This window comes from Vigna unguiculata, chromosome 6 (genome assembly GCF_037176805.1).
Source record: "Vigna unguiculata cultivar grain cowpea cultivar isolate G323 ecotype 2 chromosome 6, ASM3717680v1, whole genome shotgun sequence".
Taxonomy (NCBI): Eukaryota; Viridiplantae; Streptophyta; class Magnoliopsida; order Fabales; family Fabaceae; genus Vigna; species Vigna unguiculata.
In genome coordinates this window covers 8,802,640-8,821,997 of record NC_140797.1, presented here as the reverse complement: position 1 = coordinate 8,821,997, position 19,358 = coordinate 8,802,640, and the positions used below count along the sequence as shown (strand labels likewise).

The following is a 19,358-nucleotide window of genomic DNA, read 5'->3' as shown; positions in this document are numbered from 1 at the left end:
ATCTGTATGTAAAACTTAATTTATATCGATTAAAATCCGTATGTAATTATTTGTAGATAATTTTAATTTTTTTTTTACGTTTGCAACAACTTTTAACAAATAAATTACAGATTGTCCAAGTTGTACCTATACAAATAAAAAAGTATCAATGGAAGATCACTATAAAAGAATAGGCTTAAATATACATTTGGTTCTTGTTTTTGTCAAAATTATTCAATTTGGTCCTTATTTTCGTTGTTTGTTCAATTTGGTCCTCATTTTTGTAAAATCGCATTCAATCGGGTCCTTTTGACAAACGGTGTTAAATAATTAACGGCACAGTGACACGGTGTAACTGTTTGGGTTACGTGTCAAAATTTTGAATACATGATGGCACACGTTGGCACAATGTTTCGTTAAAAAGAAATTGGGGAAAAAAGTTTGAATTACGTAAAAAGATAAAACATGGTAAAATGAAAAAAATTAAAAAGTTTGAATTGAGGGTTTACTGCAGCGAGAGTTGTCGTTGAGTGAAAAACTGAAATAGTGCATTCGAGAGCTCGAGAGATAGGGAAAAATTAGGGTTGGTGAGAAAGGGGAAAGTTAGGGTTCTTAGGTGGTGGAGTTTGTTGTTCATCAATTAGGGTTAGCGAATAGGAGAAATTGCGCTTGGAGAGTGATTTACGATTGAAGCTTCGAGATTGCGCTTGGAGGTTGTCATTTGAGATTAAAGCGTCAACCAGGTTCATTCGAAGTTCTTGCCACTCGAAGCATTGCAACTTCTCCACATTTGCAAATAGGGATTAAACCCATATCCTTGGAACCACGAATATGAGACCCACCGCAATTTGGTTGCCCCCAACTATTACAGCAAGAGGAGGAAGACGAATGGTGAGGAGACATACCTCTTAAACACGAATTCAGAATCACCAACTGGATTGTGCACAAGTTTCTTGCTGGCCACAATTTTGCTTCAAACCTCTCAAACTCTAATTTCTTTCCCAAATCAATTTCACTAACTTTTAAACCTACAACGACCATAAAATTTCATTGTGCCAACGTCACTGGAAAAAATCTGACACGTAACCCAAACAGTTCCACCGTGTCACTGTTCCGTTAACAATTTTAACACCGTTTGCCAAAAGGACTCGATTGAATGCGATTTTACAAAAATGAAGACCAAATTGAACAAACAACGAAAATATGGACCAAATTGAATAATTTTGACAAAAATAAGGACTAAATGTATATTTAAGCCAAAAGAATAATTAAAGATTAAATTACAAATTTGTTTGAAAAAAGATGGTAGATGTTTTTTTCCTAGTATGAAGTCAAAGAAAAAAACATTCACATTCACATTGCTTTTTATTCTAGAGTGAGGTCAGGAAAATAAGCCTAGCTAGCCATACACATGTCATTGTTCATTTCCTCCATCTACATGGTGGAGATTGAATTTGTACAAATGATTGTACAAGATTGAACGTGACATTGCATGAGACTTAAAATGCATTGATGACCTATCCAACATTTTTTTTGAAAGTGATGGACTACATAGATTTTTAACCATCTTTAAACTGATGGTGAAGACTAAATATGTCGAAATAGAGACGCACAAGATTTAACATTACACTACACTATACCTAACATAGAATTATGAATTATTTTTCCTTGTTGAAAGCGATGAATTCCATAGATTAATGCATCAACTTTAAACTAATAGTGGAGATTAAATCCCTCTAGTGAACACACAAGATTGAACGTTACATTGCATGAGACCTGACACATTGATGACTCATTTAGGTTTTTTTGAAAGGGATGTAATGCAAATATTTGTGCATCAGTTTTAAACAAATAGTGGAGTCAATCCTTTATTGTGAACACACACGATTGAATGTCACTCTTCATGAGACCTGACATGTGCTGATGACACATTTAACCTTTCTGAAAGCGATAGGCTGCATATATTTGTGTGAACTTACAAAACTTACCAAACTTAACACAAGATTGAACATTACATTGCACATGACCTAACTTACCAAACTTGCTTCTTATAACTTATTTTGGTGTACTTTTCAATGCTAATATAAAAAAGTAATTTGTTTTTTCCTTATATTTGACTTTTCTTAATTTTGATCACTAGAAGTATATGAAAAACATATTTTGGTATAGTTATAGCAAGCATGTTTGAGATATTTTTTTATGAAAATGATATTTCAACAAAATTTTTTGACAAGATTTTGACAAATCTGACATGGCACCAGGCTTTTAAAATTTTTATTACAAAAAGCTTTACTAAGTGAAAGTTTACATGTGCGACATTGTTTTGTTTCCAAACTGAAATGGAGAAGTGAATTGGAGAGAGAAAGGGAGAACGAAAATGACAGAGAAGTGAAAGAGAGAGAGAGAGAGAGAGAAAGAGAGAAAAGTAAGCTCCCACACTGGAGTCGCTAGAGTACTAGAGACACATAGAGAGAGCGAAAAACAGTAATCCCTTGGAGCATTGGGGGCAGAAAGTAAAAGATAGCGAGACACCAAAATACAGAGAGAGTTTAGACAGTGGTGGAGAAAGAAATGGAGAGAAAAGGAGTGCTACAAAGGAAGAAGAGAGGAACAACCATTGAAGACCGCGAGGAGTGAGAGAAGTGAAGTACTGCAGACTAGTGGTGGAAAGTTTGACACACTGCAGACTAGTGGTGGAAAGTTCAACGCATTGTAGTCGTTTAGGTGGGTTACCGGAGACATGGCGTAGCAGAAGTCGTCGACGACAACCATTTCATCGTGCCCACCGTACCATTGTACCCTTCTTTGAGCCCATTATAGCTCTTATCGGTGCTATTATTGCTATTGTATGTCATTTAATATTTAAATTGGTTGTTGAGTAAACTGGTGTCTGTGGCAGTTTCAAATTTTTATATTTGTCATGTCATCTGTAAGTGGGGAGTAAAGACTACATATGTAGGCAGTCAAGTTACAAATTATGGAGCGAAGTTGCAGAATTTACAAGAACTGAAATATGGTTATGTGATAACATAATGCAATCACTTACACATATTTTGCACCATTCAATGTCCATTTAATAAACACTGAATATTCACCGTCATGGGTGTTTGTGGCTCTTTCAAATTGTTCAAGTCGTCAAATCTTCCATATTTGGGGAGTAAAGCATTAACATGTGGGGAGTACTGGTAGAAAATGTAGACTGTACTTGAAGGTTGTAAAGAAATATAATTGCGGTAATTTGATGACACCATGTAGTCACCAAAACACTGAATATTGACCACGGTGGATATTTGTGGTTTTTTAAAATTATCAAAATCCCCAAGTTATTCGTAAGTGGGGAGTGAAGTTGGAAATTATGTTCCGAGGTCGCAGATATTTAAAAAGGTACAAAATTCATTTTTCATCAAGCAATGCAGTAACTATCACAAATTTTCTATCTACCAAAATGCATGACCAAAACACTGACCCTTGTTCTTTGTTGAATGTTTGAAATTATCAAAATCTGCATGTCATCCGTAAGTGGGGAGTGAAGTTGGATATTATGTTTCGAGGTTGCAGATTTTTTAGAACTAATTTAAATATGGTATTGGGTTCACATTATTCACTCACTTAAACAAATTTTCCATTTTCCAATTTCCATTGACTGACGTGGGTGCTTTATTACTTGACAATTGACAAAATACTCCAATCGTACGTAACTGGGGAGTAGGGAATTACTATGTGGGGAGTTAAGTTGAACATTATGTTTCCCAGTTGCAAATATTTTTAAAACTAATTTAAACATCGTATTGGGATCTCACAATTCTCCTACTTAAACAAATTTTCCATAAGTCAATCTCCATTCACTGACGTGAGTGCTTTCTTACTTGACAATTGACAAAATACTCAAGTCATACTAAAGTGGGGAGTTAGGAATTAATATCTGGGGAGTTAATTTGAACATTATGTTTCTCGGTTGCAGATATTTAGAAAACTAATTTAAATATCGTATTGGGATCACACAATTCACCCACTTAAACAAATTTTCCATCATCCAATCTCCATTCATTGACGTGGGTGCTTTCTTACTTGACAATTGACAAAATAGTCGAGTCATACGTTACTGGGACTTAAGAATTAATATGTGGGGAGTTTAGTTGGACATTATGTTTCCAGGTTCCAGATATTTTTAAAATTAAATTAAATATCGTATTGGGATTACACAATTCACCCACTTAAACAAATTTTCCATATTCCAATTTTCATTGACTGACGTGGGTGCTTTCTTACTTGGCAATTGACAAAATACTCAAGTCATATGTAATTGAGGAGTCAGAAATTAATATGTGAGGAGTTAAGTTGAACATTATGTATCCAGGTTGTAGATATTTTTAAAACCAATTTAAATATCGTATTGGGATCACACAATTCACCCACTTAAACAAATTTTCCATCTTCCAATTTCCATTGACTGAAATGTTAAGGAGTGAACTAGGTGTTGTTAGTTTAGGAAATTGAATTAAGGGAGAATGTTGTATTCTATGATAATTCAATTTTTGGTATATTATGTTGTTTTTCTGTTTTCCTAGTAAACTCTATATATAAGAGTTACCTCTAGTTGATGTAATAGTTGTTTTACTCAATAATACTTCATCTTTTAATACAAACACTTAGTGTGCGCAAATCCATTCATATTAGTGCATATTAGTTTTATATTTATTCTCTCCTCTACCAACAAGATGTAGTGAAACTCAAAGGAACGCAAGGGAAGAGATATTTATAATTACACAAATCCTCATTAATGCTTAAATCAAAAAGGTCCAAACAGAATATCTATGAAATGTGAAAAGAATATGTTTGGTAGAAAAATTAACTCTCAAGAAATATAGCCTACTTGAGAGAAAAAATAACCCTCTATTATAGGTAATCAAGTATCCCACTGAGTTCATTAGTACCAATTAACAACTAATTCTATGCAAAATCATAGAAGATTTGCTGCTACTTCCAAAATTGAATGGTTCTGTTAGGCAGTGGCGGATCTTAACCACAAGTTTTGGAGGGGCCAAATAGTATAATTCTTTCATCATTAAATTATTGGATCATTAGTATAATGTTTTAAAAATTGGTTCCTCTAACTGAATAATTTGATCCTTAGTTTAATGTTGTGAAAAATATAATATATCTTGTTTTCATCTTCACAAATAATTTCACTTTTATCATTTTTGAATAATGAATATATTCTTTTATTCTTCATCAATATACCTATTTTTAAAATAATATTAAAAATAATTTATCATACCTTACTAAAAAAATTGAGAAGTGTAAATATTAAAGAAAAAATATAGTATAGTTAAGTAACAATTAAAAATCGGTTATGAAAAAACACATAATACATTGTTTTTTTCTTTTATATTCATAAAAAATGAATATACCAAAGGCTCATGAGATAAAAAAAAAAACAATATTAGCTATTAAATTAATATTTCATTATCAAGTAAAATAAAAGTGAATTACTTTTCTTTTCTTCGAAAAAGAAATAAGACAAATGAGAAATGAGAGAAAAAATAATTACTTTTTTCTTAAAAAATAAAATATGAGAGTGAAAGATAAGTACAATTTTTGTAAAACTAACAAGACAACAAGAAATGACATAAAACATATCTTAATAAATATTTGGTTTAATTATTATTTTTTTATATTTTTTAGGTCAAATATTTTAAGTTGGTCCTCCAATTTTGTTTAGTTTCAATTTGGTTCTGAATTTTGAAAAAATGATGCAATTTGGTTATTTTAATTAAATTTCTTGAAATAAATCAATATTTTTTCATTAAACTTAAAGTTGCACATAAAGATAGTTTGTTTTGTTGGTGTAATTAACATACTCTCACTATCAATCTTGATGAAATCTTTAATCCGCTTTAACAAATTTAATGAGAATAACCAAATTGCATCAATTTTTCAAAAGTCATGACCGAATTGAGACTAGAAAAAACTTGAGAACCAACTTGATATTTTTAGATGAAAATAGTGACGAAAAGATTAATTAAACCTAAATATTTTTATTCTTTATATATTAAATTTTATGCTTTATTATCTATTAACATTAATTGGCTGTATTTTATAAAAGAAATAAAAAGTTTTCATCAATTTATAAAATATACTACCTATAATTTAAAAAATTTTGAAAAATTTCAAAATGTATATATTTAAAAAAAAAATCAAAAATCTTTGGGGGGGCTATGACCCCTCCAAGCTCCTTCTATGCTCCGCCATTGCTGTTAGGACCATTGAGATATTATTACCTCTTTAATGTAATTGTATTTTTACGGCACAAATCTATCAATACCAAGAAGGCTATGAGAAAATAGTGCCTCTTTACTAGGGATGGTAACGGGGCGGGATGGGTTTCGCTATCCCATACCCATTTTCGTAGAAAAAATTCATCCCCATCCCCGTACCCAAATCCAACGGGTATCAAACTTTTGTCTCATCCCCATCCCCACCGGATAACGGGTATAATCTCGTACCCATACCCGTACCCATTTTCTTAATACTTCAATATTAATTTTAATTCATTGTTATAAAATAATAAAAAATTACGGTAAAATAAACATAATACTATCAAATATTCAATATTAGGAGGATGATTGTTTCTTCGATATCAAATACACTTTGAAATAAATTATAATTGTTTACATTTTATATTAGAATTTCAAATAAAATTTATGTGAATCAAAACATTTATTAAATATACAAACATTAATGAATAAAATTTTAAATTATTTAAAAAAATATAAAAGGAAAACAAATATTCAAATTAAAATATATTTTTAATACTTGTTTACTTTAATTTTTTAAATTCTAATGAATCTCTTTTTATACACTAGTAAAAGTTATAATACATGACTTGATCAAAATGGCGCAAAAGAACAAATAATAAACATAATAATAAAATTTTAACATAAATCTTGTATCTTTTGAACTCTAATATATGTTGGATGGTGATAAGAAAATATTTATGACAATTACGTTAAATTTTTATATTATAGTAAATAAAGTTATTTATACAATTAAAATGAAAAGATTACAGTATGATTGATAATAAGTTAGAAAATAAAAAATAATTAGATAAAATATATCGAAATAGAATTCTAAATGACGAAAATAAACAATAAATAAAAATATTAAAAAATTAATAAATGTGTGTCTCAGAAACAATTTGAGAGACTATTGAAAGAAATCGAACAAAGGAAAATAAATGTATAATTAAGGGTATGATAAGATGAAAAATACCTTAGAGATCTAAGAAAACTTTTCAAATATCAACATATATACTCAATGGTTGAGAAATAACAAAGATTATTTTAATGAAACAAAAGAGTTCTTTAAATGAAACAAAAAATTAATAATAAAAAATAATTTCTTTTATATCAACTATTAAATGAAAGGTTTATGCTATTAAACACTTAAACTGAGAGTATTAAACATTATCATGTGAAAGGAAAATATACAATAAATAAAAATGTTAACAAATAATAGAAATATTCAAATGTGAGACATAAAAAAGTTTTAATTGACATACATCATTTTAACATAATTACATAAAGGTTATGATAAGATGAAAAATATAGTGGAGATGCGAATGAGTATCATGACAATCAATATATATATATATATATATATATATATATATATATATATATATATATATATGTGTGTGTGTGTGTGTGTGTTACTTAATTAATTGTGAATATTTTAATAATTTAAACGGGGACAAAGATATGGCCGGGACAGGCATTATTGCGGGGATATGTACATCCCCATACTTATCCCCATACCCAATCGAAAAAATCGGGGATTCCCCATACCCATACTCATACCCAGTCAATGCAGAGATTTCCCGTCAAAACGAGGACGGGTTCGAGCAATACCCACGGAGGCGGCTTTATTCGCCATCTCTACTCTTTACTATACTAAGATTTTTACTGTAAAAGTGCACCAATATGATAAATTAAATATTCTAAAAAATATTACTTCTCAAATTTAAATACCATTGGACTATTTTATAACAACATATCATTTTATTATTAAAGTCTTATATATACTACAAGAATGATTAAATTGTTTTTATTGTAATTTTGGTTTTTCACTTTCCTTCTCTCCTTGTCCATTATATTTTTATTATATTATGTCTTTCTCTCAAAGAAACTTATAATTTTTCCTTTGTACTTCTGCTAATTGAGTTTATGATTTCTCTTCCCTTCTCTAAAACAAGCCTAAGATTTTCTCTTTCTCCTTTTCGAAAACAAGCTTTTTGATTTTCGCTTCCATCTCCTATAAATATTTTGAGTTGTAGATAAATTGTTTCGAGTAGAATTGAGCGTGATTGAAACTTGATGAGGATGTAACATCTTGGTCAGATATTACTATATTTTAAATATAAATAAAAGTATAAAGAATAAATACTCATGAATTAATAATTCTCTTTCCCAAAAACACGGAAAATTTTAAAACTTAATTAATGCGCCATAATTCAAACCATAAGTTCAACTCAACTTTTACAAATTCCAATAACTAATTATAAATAACTGTTTACATAATAGTAAACATAATCCCTAAAAGGTTTCCCATGCTAGCCCATCTCCGGCTTTATGCCTCACCAACTCCACTTGAAACACCATCTGCTCTTGTGTAACAAGTTACACAATCATCGTCAAACACAAGCATATAGGGTGAGCTTATAGAAAAAACCAATAATAAACATTACAATGTAAATACACACCTGTCAGAGAACCTCCATCCTCTGATACTAGAAATCATGGCCACCACCATGTGCATCCATGTTCTACATACTCTGATAATGACCTTAAGTTAACACTTGTTGCCACAACTCACAACTCGTGGTTCCACATGCAACATCCCGACAAGATATTACGGATTTAAATAATAAACAAAGAAATATAATTAACCTCATTTAATAAAACATCATTTCCCAAACAGGGAATTTAAAACTTTATTTATAAAATTAAAGTTCTCAAAAGATAAGAAAACCATAATTACAAATCTGGAAAATTTATCACACAGGCCATGAGCCTTTACAATTTATTCCAATTCAAGGTTATAAAACTTAAACTTAAAATATAAAACTTACAAGCTATCCCCGCTTCGTAGCTAAGCCTCACCAGGACCACCTACAATATCATCTGCTCCCGTGTACCGCGTACACGATCATCGCCAAACACAAGCAGATAGGGTGAGCTAATATAATCAACACATACATATATCAATCATTTACACATAACAAAACACATTAAAAGAAACTTTTCTTCCACATGGCCACAACCATGTAATATCAATGCACATCAGGGAACTCATTCCGGGCCACAACCATGTAATATCAATGCACATCAAGGAAACTCGTTCCCTTCCTTCCACACGGCCACAACCATGTAATATCAATGCACATCAAGGAACTCGTTCCCTTCCTCCCACATGGCCACAACCATGCTAGCAGTGTTCTACATCTTCTAGTGAGTACCTCAAAGTGTCTTGCTACCATACCTATCGGCCATAACCGATAGAACACGTGTAGAAACCATAGCGACGGATCATACACCGTAACGCTAGGTGGAGTTCCCAAATTCGAACATAGTTCGTAACGTCCCAAGACTACCAAACACGTAAGCTAACTACTGAGGAGGACAATCTATCTGGACCCATCCGTACTAGCCACAACCAGCACACTCACACCGGCAATACTCGCCAACCCGAGCTCAACTCAAGGATTCCTCGTGTTCATCCGCCATCCCGAGCTCAACTCGAGGGATGTCATTTCGAGCTCAACTTGAGGAATGTCACATGCTTAACCCCTATCCCGAGCTCAACTCAAGGGATACGTTCCTAGCTCAACTCAAGGAATACCAGCAAGTCGACCTTTAAGATATTCTAGAAGCCTTGTAGATCACGCACATCATAGCAAGTATAACACCAATCTGCTGCAGCAAAATCGCCTGGCGTGGGACACGTACCGCCAGGCGCTGCCGCTTCCAGATCGCCTTGCGGGGGACACGTACTGCCAAGCGCTAAGCGCCTTAATCTTCTCTACCACTGCAACTATCGCCTGGCGGGACTTCCTGTGCCGCTAGGCGCCACATGCCTTAGTATTTACTGAACTGCCTTGATAGAGACATACCATATAACCCAATCATGCTTCATTAGAGTTACTTGAACTTATCAAGAGGTTATTCAAGCATTTTAACGACTCCAAAATCAACAATATTGAGTAACGTATATCTCTAGCTACTGACCTCCAAATCCAATCTCCACCGTTCAAAGGAAAGAACCACATGTTATGGACCACATGTTAACGAACCGGAAAATGCAGTTTTATGAAAACTACACGAACCAGAAGAACCTGGTGGCGCCTAACGCCCAGAATTGAGGATGTGGCGCCTGGCAGCACTAAAATACCGTCCGGCGGTTCCTGTGCGCGAAATGTACGAAAAATAGCATTTTTCATGAATAGAACACCACGTGCATTGCCTAGTATGGCGCCTAGCGGCCAAATGGGTGCCGCCAGGCGGTTCCTGCACCTGTGAACCTTACCCACTTCACAACAACTCTGATTTCCATCAATTTCTGACTCCATAGGATACGAACCCAATTATTGGGACTACGATTCATTCCTAACACTTCCCATTCACGAATTCATTCACATTTTCCCCTTAGATTGCTGCCACTATAGAAAATCCCAATTATGAAACCCTACAATGTGAGTATGTCTCATTCCCCAAATTTGATTTGATTAATGAATAATCATATTACACTTCCTACTAGTCCAAATTTGCCCAGAATCTAGAAAAAACATCAAAATCAAGCCTCATGGCTCGCGTTGCCTGGCGGTTCAATCAATACCGCCAAGCTCTTCATAAAAAAAACCTAGAATTGGGTTGAACAACAAGCGTCGCCTGGTGGTCCCGTTCGTGCCGCCAGGCGGTTTCCCTTAACAACCCAGAAATATAGTTGAAATGGTATGAGTCGCCTAGCGGAAATTCATCACCTGCCAAACGCAGTATAACTCCCTTAACTTGGATTCCTTGCTTTAAAATAGATGATTCTAGAGTTCTTCCTTGATCACCAATTTCCTCCCTTGGCTCCCACCCAATTCAGCTCCTTTGCTTACTCTCAATGCACAACCACTCAACCAATTCATGCTTCGTGACAATTCAGATAATTGTAGAACTATGTTATCACTCAACAATGATTACACATATTATTAAAAATTAATAAAAATCAAACAACACAAAAGATGCATACATAGGACTCGAACCCAAGTCCTCTCAATCCAACCAAGTACTCTCAACCATTTGAGCTAGTACTTTTCCACATCACATCAAACAATATTTAATGCCATAAAGGCTTCCACTACCCGCATTTATTAATTAATTATTTAATTAATTAATTTTTATAGGTCTTACATTTCCCCCACCTTGAAAAGTTTTCGTCCTCAAAAATAGGACTTACTAGCAAACAGGTGTGGATAAGACTTCCTCATGAGATCCTCCATCTCCCAAGTCATCTCCTGGGTTGCCTCGTCCTAGAGAACCTTCACAGTCCGAATCTCTTTCCCTCTGAGTTGTTTGACTTGAGAATCTAGAATTCTGACCGGTCCAACTCCCATAGTCAGATCCTCGCGCACCTGGACATTGTCCTGCTCCAGCACATGAGTAGGATCTGCCACGTACTTCCTCAACTATGATACATGGAATACATTATGTAGATTTGCCAAGTGAGGTGGCAAAGCAATCTCGTACGCCACTTGTCTGATTTGCCTCATAATCTGATATAGACCGATGAATCGAGAGGTCAACTTCCTCGACTTCAGTGCTCTCCCAATACCTACTGTAGGTGTAACCTTGAGGAACACATGGTCACCAGCCTCAAACTCGAGTGGCCTCCTCCTCTTATCTGCGTAGGATTCCTGCTGACTCTGAGTTGCACGCATCCGATCTTGTATCACCCTTACTTTCTCAATAGTCTGTTGTAAGAACTTGGGCCCGAGCACCACAGACTCTCCATCCTGCTGCCAACACAAGGGTGTCCGACATCTCCTGCCATACAATGCCTCGTATGTGCCATCCCAATACTAGAATGATAACTATTATTATAAGTGAATTCCACTAGTGTCGGCATATCACTCCACGTCCCGAGGTGATCCAGGACACATATTCTCAGTAAGTCCTCCAAAGACTGTATGGTTCTCTCAAACTGACCATCAGTCTGAGGATGATATTCGAGCTCATTCTCAGTTGAGTACCCAAGGCATTCTGCAGTGACTACCAAAATCTTGAGGTGAACCTCAGATCCCTATCTGACACAATACTTACTGGCACACCATAAAGTTTGACAATCTCCCTGACATATAACTATGCTAGCTTATCCAAGGACATCTTCTGATTAATTGGCAAGAAGTGAGCACACTTCGTCAATCTGTCTACAATAACCCAGATTGAGTCATGCCCCCTCACTGACCTCGGCAGGTGTGTAACAAAGTCCATGGAAATGTTGTCCCATTTCCACTGAGGAATATCAAGAGGCTCCAACGTACCACCCGGCCTCTGATGCTCGATCTTTGCTTTTTGACACACTAAGCAAGATGCTACATAATCTACCACATCCGTTTTCATACTAGTCCACCAGAACGTCGCTTTCAGGTTTTTATACATCTTAGTCATACCTAGATGTATGCTAAGACGACTCTTAAGCCCTTCATCCAAGAGCATCTTCCTCAATACCCGACTCTTGGGTACGCACACCCTCTCTCTAAAGCGCAAGATATCGTCCTTACCCATCCTGAATTCTTTTCTCTTCTCGATGTCCAACTCACCAATTATTTGTTGCAGTTCTTGATCCTTACCCTGTTCCACCCGAACCTCGTCTAAGAACTCATTAGTGATCTGCAACACGTTGCACCGTATATGATCAGCGCCTGTATGTAGACTCAAGTTCATATCCCGCAATTTCTCGATAAGCTCAAACTCTTTCACCATCATAGTAGATATGTGAACTCTCTTCCTACTCAAGGCGTCAGCAACGACATTGGCTTTACCTGGATGGTATAGAAGCTCAAAATCGTAGTCTTTAAAATATTCCATCCAGCGCCTCTGTCTCATATTCAGCTCTTTTTGGTCAAACAGGTATTTCAAACTCTTGTGATCATTGAATACATGGAACTATGCCCCATACAAGTAGTGCCTCCAAGTCTTGAGGGCAAACACCACTACAGCTAATTCCAAGTCATGCGTCGGGTAATTTTTCTCATACACCTTCAACTGTCTCGATGCATAGGCCATAAGTCGTTTATCTTGCATCAGCACACAGCCCAACCCTTGATATAAGGCATCACAATATACTCAAACATCTTAGTTGTGTCAAGGATCGCCAATACTAGTGCGGTAGTCAATCTTCTTTTAATATCCTCAAAGCAGGTCTCACACTCATCTGTCCAATAGAAAGGTTGGTCCTTTCTGATGAGCTGTGTTAGTGGACTCACCATCTTGGAGAAACCCTCCACGAATCGCCTGTAGTATCCTGCTAAACCCAGGAAAATATGCACCTCAGTAACTGTTTGTGGCCTCTCCCACTTCACCACCGTCTCAATCTTAGTCGGATCTACAACTATTCCTTGGGCTGATATCACATGCCCCAAGAATTGCTCCTCCTCCAGCCAAAACTCGCATTTTGATAACTTCCCATATAGCTGATGCTCTTTGAGAATTCCTAGCACCATTCTCAGATGCTCTGCATGCTTCTCCCGACTCTTAGAATATATCAGTATGTCATCAATAAATACGACAACAAACTGATCCAGGTATTGTCGGAATATCTTGTTCATATAATCCATGAATATAGCAGGAGCATTCGTCACCCCGAACGGCATTACCACATACTCATAATGCCCGTAACGTGACCTGAAAGTCGTCTTCTGTACATCTTATGGCTTGACCAATATCTGATGATATCCAGACCTCAAGTCAATCTTAGAGAATACGGTTGCTCCCCTCAATTGATCCAACAGGTCATCGATTATAGGCAACAGGTACTTATTCTTTATAGTCAACTTATTCAACTGACGGTAATCGACACACAACCTCGAACTGCCATCCTTTTTCTTTACTAAGAGTGCAGGTGCTCCCCAAGGTGATGCACTCGGTCGGATAAACTTTTTCTCAAGCAAGTCTTCTATTTGCTTCTTCAACTCAGCCAACTCTGCTAGTGCCATCCGATATGGTGCCATGGATACTGGGCCAACTCCAAGGATGAGATCAATTGTGAAACCCATATCCCTGCTCGGTGGCAATTCTGGTATCTCGTCTGGAAACACATCCGCATACTCCTCCACTACTGGAATCATATTGATTTTCTCTACAATGTTCTTCTTCTTTGTCTGAGCCACTATCATAAAACAGGTGGCCCCAGCTCCCACTTCATTTATCGCCCTTTGAGCTAAGATCAAATCCAAACCAACTGTCTTGGGGAATACCACACTGCGTCATCCGCAATCAATGACAATATGATTGACCGACAACTAGTCTATCCCCAGAATTACGTCAAGACCCTCCATCGGCAAGCATATGAGATTCACCTTGAACCTGCGGCCTGCCACCTCCATAGGGCACCCCACACACAGAAGTGGTGGATACCTCGCCAGATGCTGGTGTCGCAACTATAAGCTTACACGCCAGCTCTCGCATCACGAGTCTGAGCCTCCTCACGCATTCATTAGACACGAATGAATGGGTGACTCCTAAGTCAAACAACACAACCACGTCGTGACCAAACAACAAACAATTTAACTGCACCAGGTTACCTGACTGAGTCGCCTCGGTGATCGTTAGTGCAAACACCCGTCCTGGTGCTCTAGATCGATCTCTGACTGGTTTCTTCGCTGGTGCACCTCTAGCTGGTTTCTTATTTGGGCAGTGACGTGCAAAATGCCCCGTCTGGTCACAAACGTAGCACTTGCCAGTGCTACTACCACCACCTGAGCCGCCTGAGGGTTTTGGACAATCCCTCCTAAAATGCTCTCCATCACAGTTATAACACTATAGTTTCTTGACCGAACTTTGTGGTCTGTCATACGGCTTCTTCTGCTGCCGTGAATCGGTGGTGTTCTTCTAAGGTCGAGCCACTCTGCTGGGCCCCATCTCCAGCTGCTCAACTGCCTTGTCCTGTTCCACCAAGATTGGAAACTCCCTGATCTTGAGGGGTACAATAAATCGGCACAGCTCATGTTTCAGCCCGCCCTCATATTTTCTACATCTCCACTCCTCGGTGACGGTGGGCGAATAGAACCTCGCCAGGTACTCAAATCTGTCTGTGTATGCCTGCACAGTCAGGTTCCCCTGTTGGAACGTGAGGAATTTTGCCTCACTTTTGTGCCTGACACTGTTTGGAAAATACTTCTCCAAGAATCTCATCCTGAAAGAAGTCCAAGTAACCTCCTCGTCCCAAGTCTGTATAAGTTGTTGCATGCCCGCCCACCAGTTTTCAGCGTCCGCCACCAGTAAGAATGTGATGAAAGTCAGCTTCTGTGCATCAGTGCACTCAATGACTTTGTAAATTTTCTCACACACCTTGAGCCATGCGTCAGCTTTGTCTGGAGTGGATTTACCTGTGAATTTTGAGGGCTTATGCCTCATAAAGTCCTCCATCGTCATAGGGCGAGTAGGTGCTACGACGGCTCTAGGTTGCGTTGCAATGGGCTACATCGCATCCCCCACCCGATGTATCGCCTGTGCGATCTCATCAGCCCCAACATTATTCCTGCTCCGCCTATTTGCCACAGCCTGAGCATGCCACATATTCACTGTTCACATCAACAGCTTCGATTAAGACTTATACCAAAAATAGTTAACAATCATCAATCAAAATGGTCTCATAAGCGACACACGGTAAACTTACTCCCCATAAAACCCGAAAATCATTTTGAAAGCCTTTGCTCTGATACCAAATGTAACATCTCGACAGGATATTACAGATTTAAATAATAAACAAAGAAATATAATTAACCTCATTTAATTAAACATCATTTCCCAAACACAAGGAATTTAAAACTTTATTTATAAAATTAAAGTTCTCAAAAGATAAGAAAACCATAATTACAAATCTGGAAAATTTATCAAACAGGCCATGATTACAAATCATAATTACAAATCCAAGGTTATAAAACTTAAACTTAAAACATAAAACTCCCAAGCTATCCTCGCTCCGTAGCTAAGCCTCACCCGGACCACCTGCAATATCATCTGCTCCCGTGTACTGCGTACACGATCATCGCCAAACACAAGCAGATAGGGTGAGCTAATATAATCAACACATACATATATCAATCATTTACACATAACAAAACATGTTCTCAAGGGACCGAGGTCTGTAATCCACAAATCAACCAAGGGTCTTGTACGTCTTCTCTGGGCCGGTCTTCTCTCGTCAGAGGGGGCTTGAGGGCGGTGCAGGAGACCTGCAAAAGACACTCTGATGCCTAAGTCAGCACTGGTGATGTCAGGGTTTCAAAGAATAATTAATGCGTAATGAATGCATGGGATAGTGTGCTATTTATACCTTTTTACCTGTGGGTCCTACCTGGGATGGGCTTTCTGGCCCAATACTCCTTTTTTAGCCCTTCTTGGATCTAGTGTAAAAGGGGAGAATTTACCAAGGGGTCCTTCATGTCCTTCAGGTGTTGGCGGCATCCGGTGCTCGGCCATGAGATGCATAAAAAGGGGGGCTTTCTTTTGGGAGGGTGCCTTCCGTGTGGAAATCGGCTGTCGGGCTTCGGCTTGCCGGCCACGTGGTTTAATCAGGGGGTGTGGAGCTAGGTGGGGGCCGTGCTGTCCATACGGAGGGGTTCCTGTGTGGTAAGCGGCTCTGCGTGGTAGGCGGCCATCGCGCTCTCTGATGGCTGCCTGGTTCTGTGCGAAGGCGACTGTGTGGTAGGCGGCCATCGTGCTCTCTGATGGCCGTCTACTTGGGTGTAGTTGGGACATCGCGTGGTAGGCGGCCATCGCGCTCTCTGATGGCTGCCTGGTTCTATGCGAAGGCGACTGTGTGGTAGGCGGCCATCGTGCTCTCTGATGGCCGTTTACTTGGGTGTAGTTGGGACATCAGCCTCCCAGTCTAGAGGCAAGAAGTGACATATAGACTATTTTGCAAATTTCATTTTTGGTTTGTGGCCGTTGGCCGTGTACCGTACTAGCCTCCCAGTCTAGAGGCAAGAAGTGACGTATAGACTTTTGCAAATTTCATTTGTGGTTTGTGGCCGTTGGCCGTGTACCGTACTAGCCTCCCAGTCTAGAGGCAAGAAGTGACGTATAGACTTTTGCAAATTTCATTTGTGGTTTGTGGCCGTTGGCCGTGTACCGTACTAGCCTCCCAGTCTAGAGGCAAGAAGTGACGTATAGACTTTTGCAAATTTCATTTGTGGTTTGTGGCCGTTGGCCGTGTACCGTACTAGCCTCCCAATCTAGAGGCAAGAAGTGACGTATAGACTTTTGCAAATTTCATTTGTGGTTTGTGGTCGTTGGCCGTGTACCGTACTAGCCTCCCAGTCTAGAGGTAAGAAGTGACGTGTAGACTATTGCCGTGTTGTTGTGATAATTGGGCCGGTATCTCTGAAGAGGTGCCAGGGGGTGGTACTGTTTGATCTGACGTTTGGTCAGGAGTTAGGTGAGGTGAAAAGACGTGACTGTTGGTTAGCCTGCTGGTGTCAGAGTTGGCTTTTCGAGGAGATTTTTGGTGGCTGAGCCTTGGGCCTTTGGGGGGTTTGGTGGTAGGTGAAGGGTTTTGGCTAAGTTCTTTAAATAGGAGTGGATTCGTTGGTCATTTTCGTCGCTCTTAGCTTCTGGTTTCATTGTGGTTGCTGTGTTGCTGCTTTGCCGCCTGTTGGTGTTCGCGTGCCGTCTTCTGTTTGACCAGTTTTGAGGTATGTCGACTACGTCTTCTAGTGGTTCGAATGAAGGTGATTCGGGTGCGAGCTTTGGTGGGCTACGGTTAGAGTTCTTGAGTTCGTCAGAGACGTTGCACATCGAGGTTGAACGGGAGGTGCGTGAAGATCCGGCTAATGAGCATGCAGAATCGCTCTGGCCGAGAAGGGGTGGGTACGAGTGGGTGGCTGAGGGGGTGAGGTCGTGCTCTTCTAAGTATCGTTGGTCTAGGTTGCTTAGATCGTGGATGAATAGAATCTATCTGTTTGAAAGGGGGGCGGACCCTAGTATGGTGGCTATTGAGAGGGTGAGTGCTGTGGAGGCCGTGTGTCATGGTCGCGAGGGGTTGGAAGGTGATTTTTTCTATATGTACGCATGTATGTTTACAAAGCTTCATGTTCGGTTGCCGTTGGATGATTTTACGATGGGGGTTCTTCGGCTGTTAAACGTGGCACCGACGCAATTGCATCCTAACAGCTGGGGGAGTTTGCAAGCTTTCCGGTTGATTTGTAAGGCGCTTTATCTGACGCCGACTCGCGAGAGTTTCCTGTACTTTTACATCACGCGTCCGAGGGACCCGTTGTCTTGGGTATCATTGGTTGGCAGGTCGAAGATTAGTTTGTTGGATGGTTTCACGCAGTCGTTTAAGAGATTTAAGGATGGGTTCTTTCGAGTGCGGGTGCTACCTGCCGGGAGGCGGGTATATTACGATGATGAGGGGCGGCCCCAGTTTCCTTTCTATTGGACGAGTGCGCCGGCGCGTAGGGATGCATTGTCGAAGGGGGCTTTGGATGCGGATAGCCGGAGGGTGGTGGAGATGTTGGAGATGTTGCCGGTTAGGGTGCCGGGGAAGTGGGTTGTTTGCTGTTATTTGACGGACAATCCTGGCCGTGACTTATGTGGTATGTTGATTTATTGTTGTTGGTTTTGTGTTGGACTAATCTGAAAAATTTTCCTTTGTGCAGGTGTGATGGCGCACCATGCGAAGAAGGTTGGTGGGGAGGTGGACTTATTTGCGAAGATCAGAGACCAGATGGCGAACGCCGCGAAGGGGGAGGGGCAGTCGCAGGCTCCGAACCTCGTTGGCCCGGTTGTGGATACTTATCGACCTCCTGTCGCTAAGAGGCCGGCTCCTTCTAAGATGAAGGGGGTTGGGAAGGATCGTAAGAGGCTGAGGGCTCTTGCGAAGATCGGGGGTGTTGGGTCCAGTGGGTCGAGTAACCCTGATCTTGGCGGCTTTGAGAAGGTGAAGATTCAAATGAGGAAGGGTGTGGAGCTCAAACTGAGTGACGAGGAGGTGGCCGTCGTGGAGGCTGCTGACCCGAGGCTGACTATGCGGGCCATGAGCGAGTACTTGGCGCGGGGTATGGTGTTGAGTCGGTGGGTGGCGACTTTGCTGCAGGGTGAGCTGGCTAC

General features: G+C 39.0%; 1 protein-coding gene across 1 annotated transcript; it reads right to left on the bottom strand.

Annotated features, from left to right (window-relative positions):
* Positions 1-15,134: 15,134 nt before the first annotated feature.
* LOC114188340 (uncharacterized) lies at positions 15,135-15,671 on the bottom strand. The gene has a single exon (XM_028076936.2). It carries the CDS (start codon positions 15,669-15,671, stop codon positions 15,135-15,137), a length of 537 nt encoding a protein of 178 aa, XP_027932737.2.
* Positions 15,672-19,358: the final 3,687 nt, after the last annotated feature.

Bases quoted from the DNA above. Each gene is read 5' to 3' on its own strand.
- LOC114188340 (XM_028076936.2), bottom strand. From the start codon at position 15,671: ATGGAGGACTTTATGAGGCATAAGCCCTCAAAATTCACAGGTAAATCC.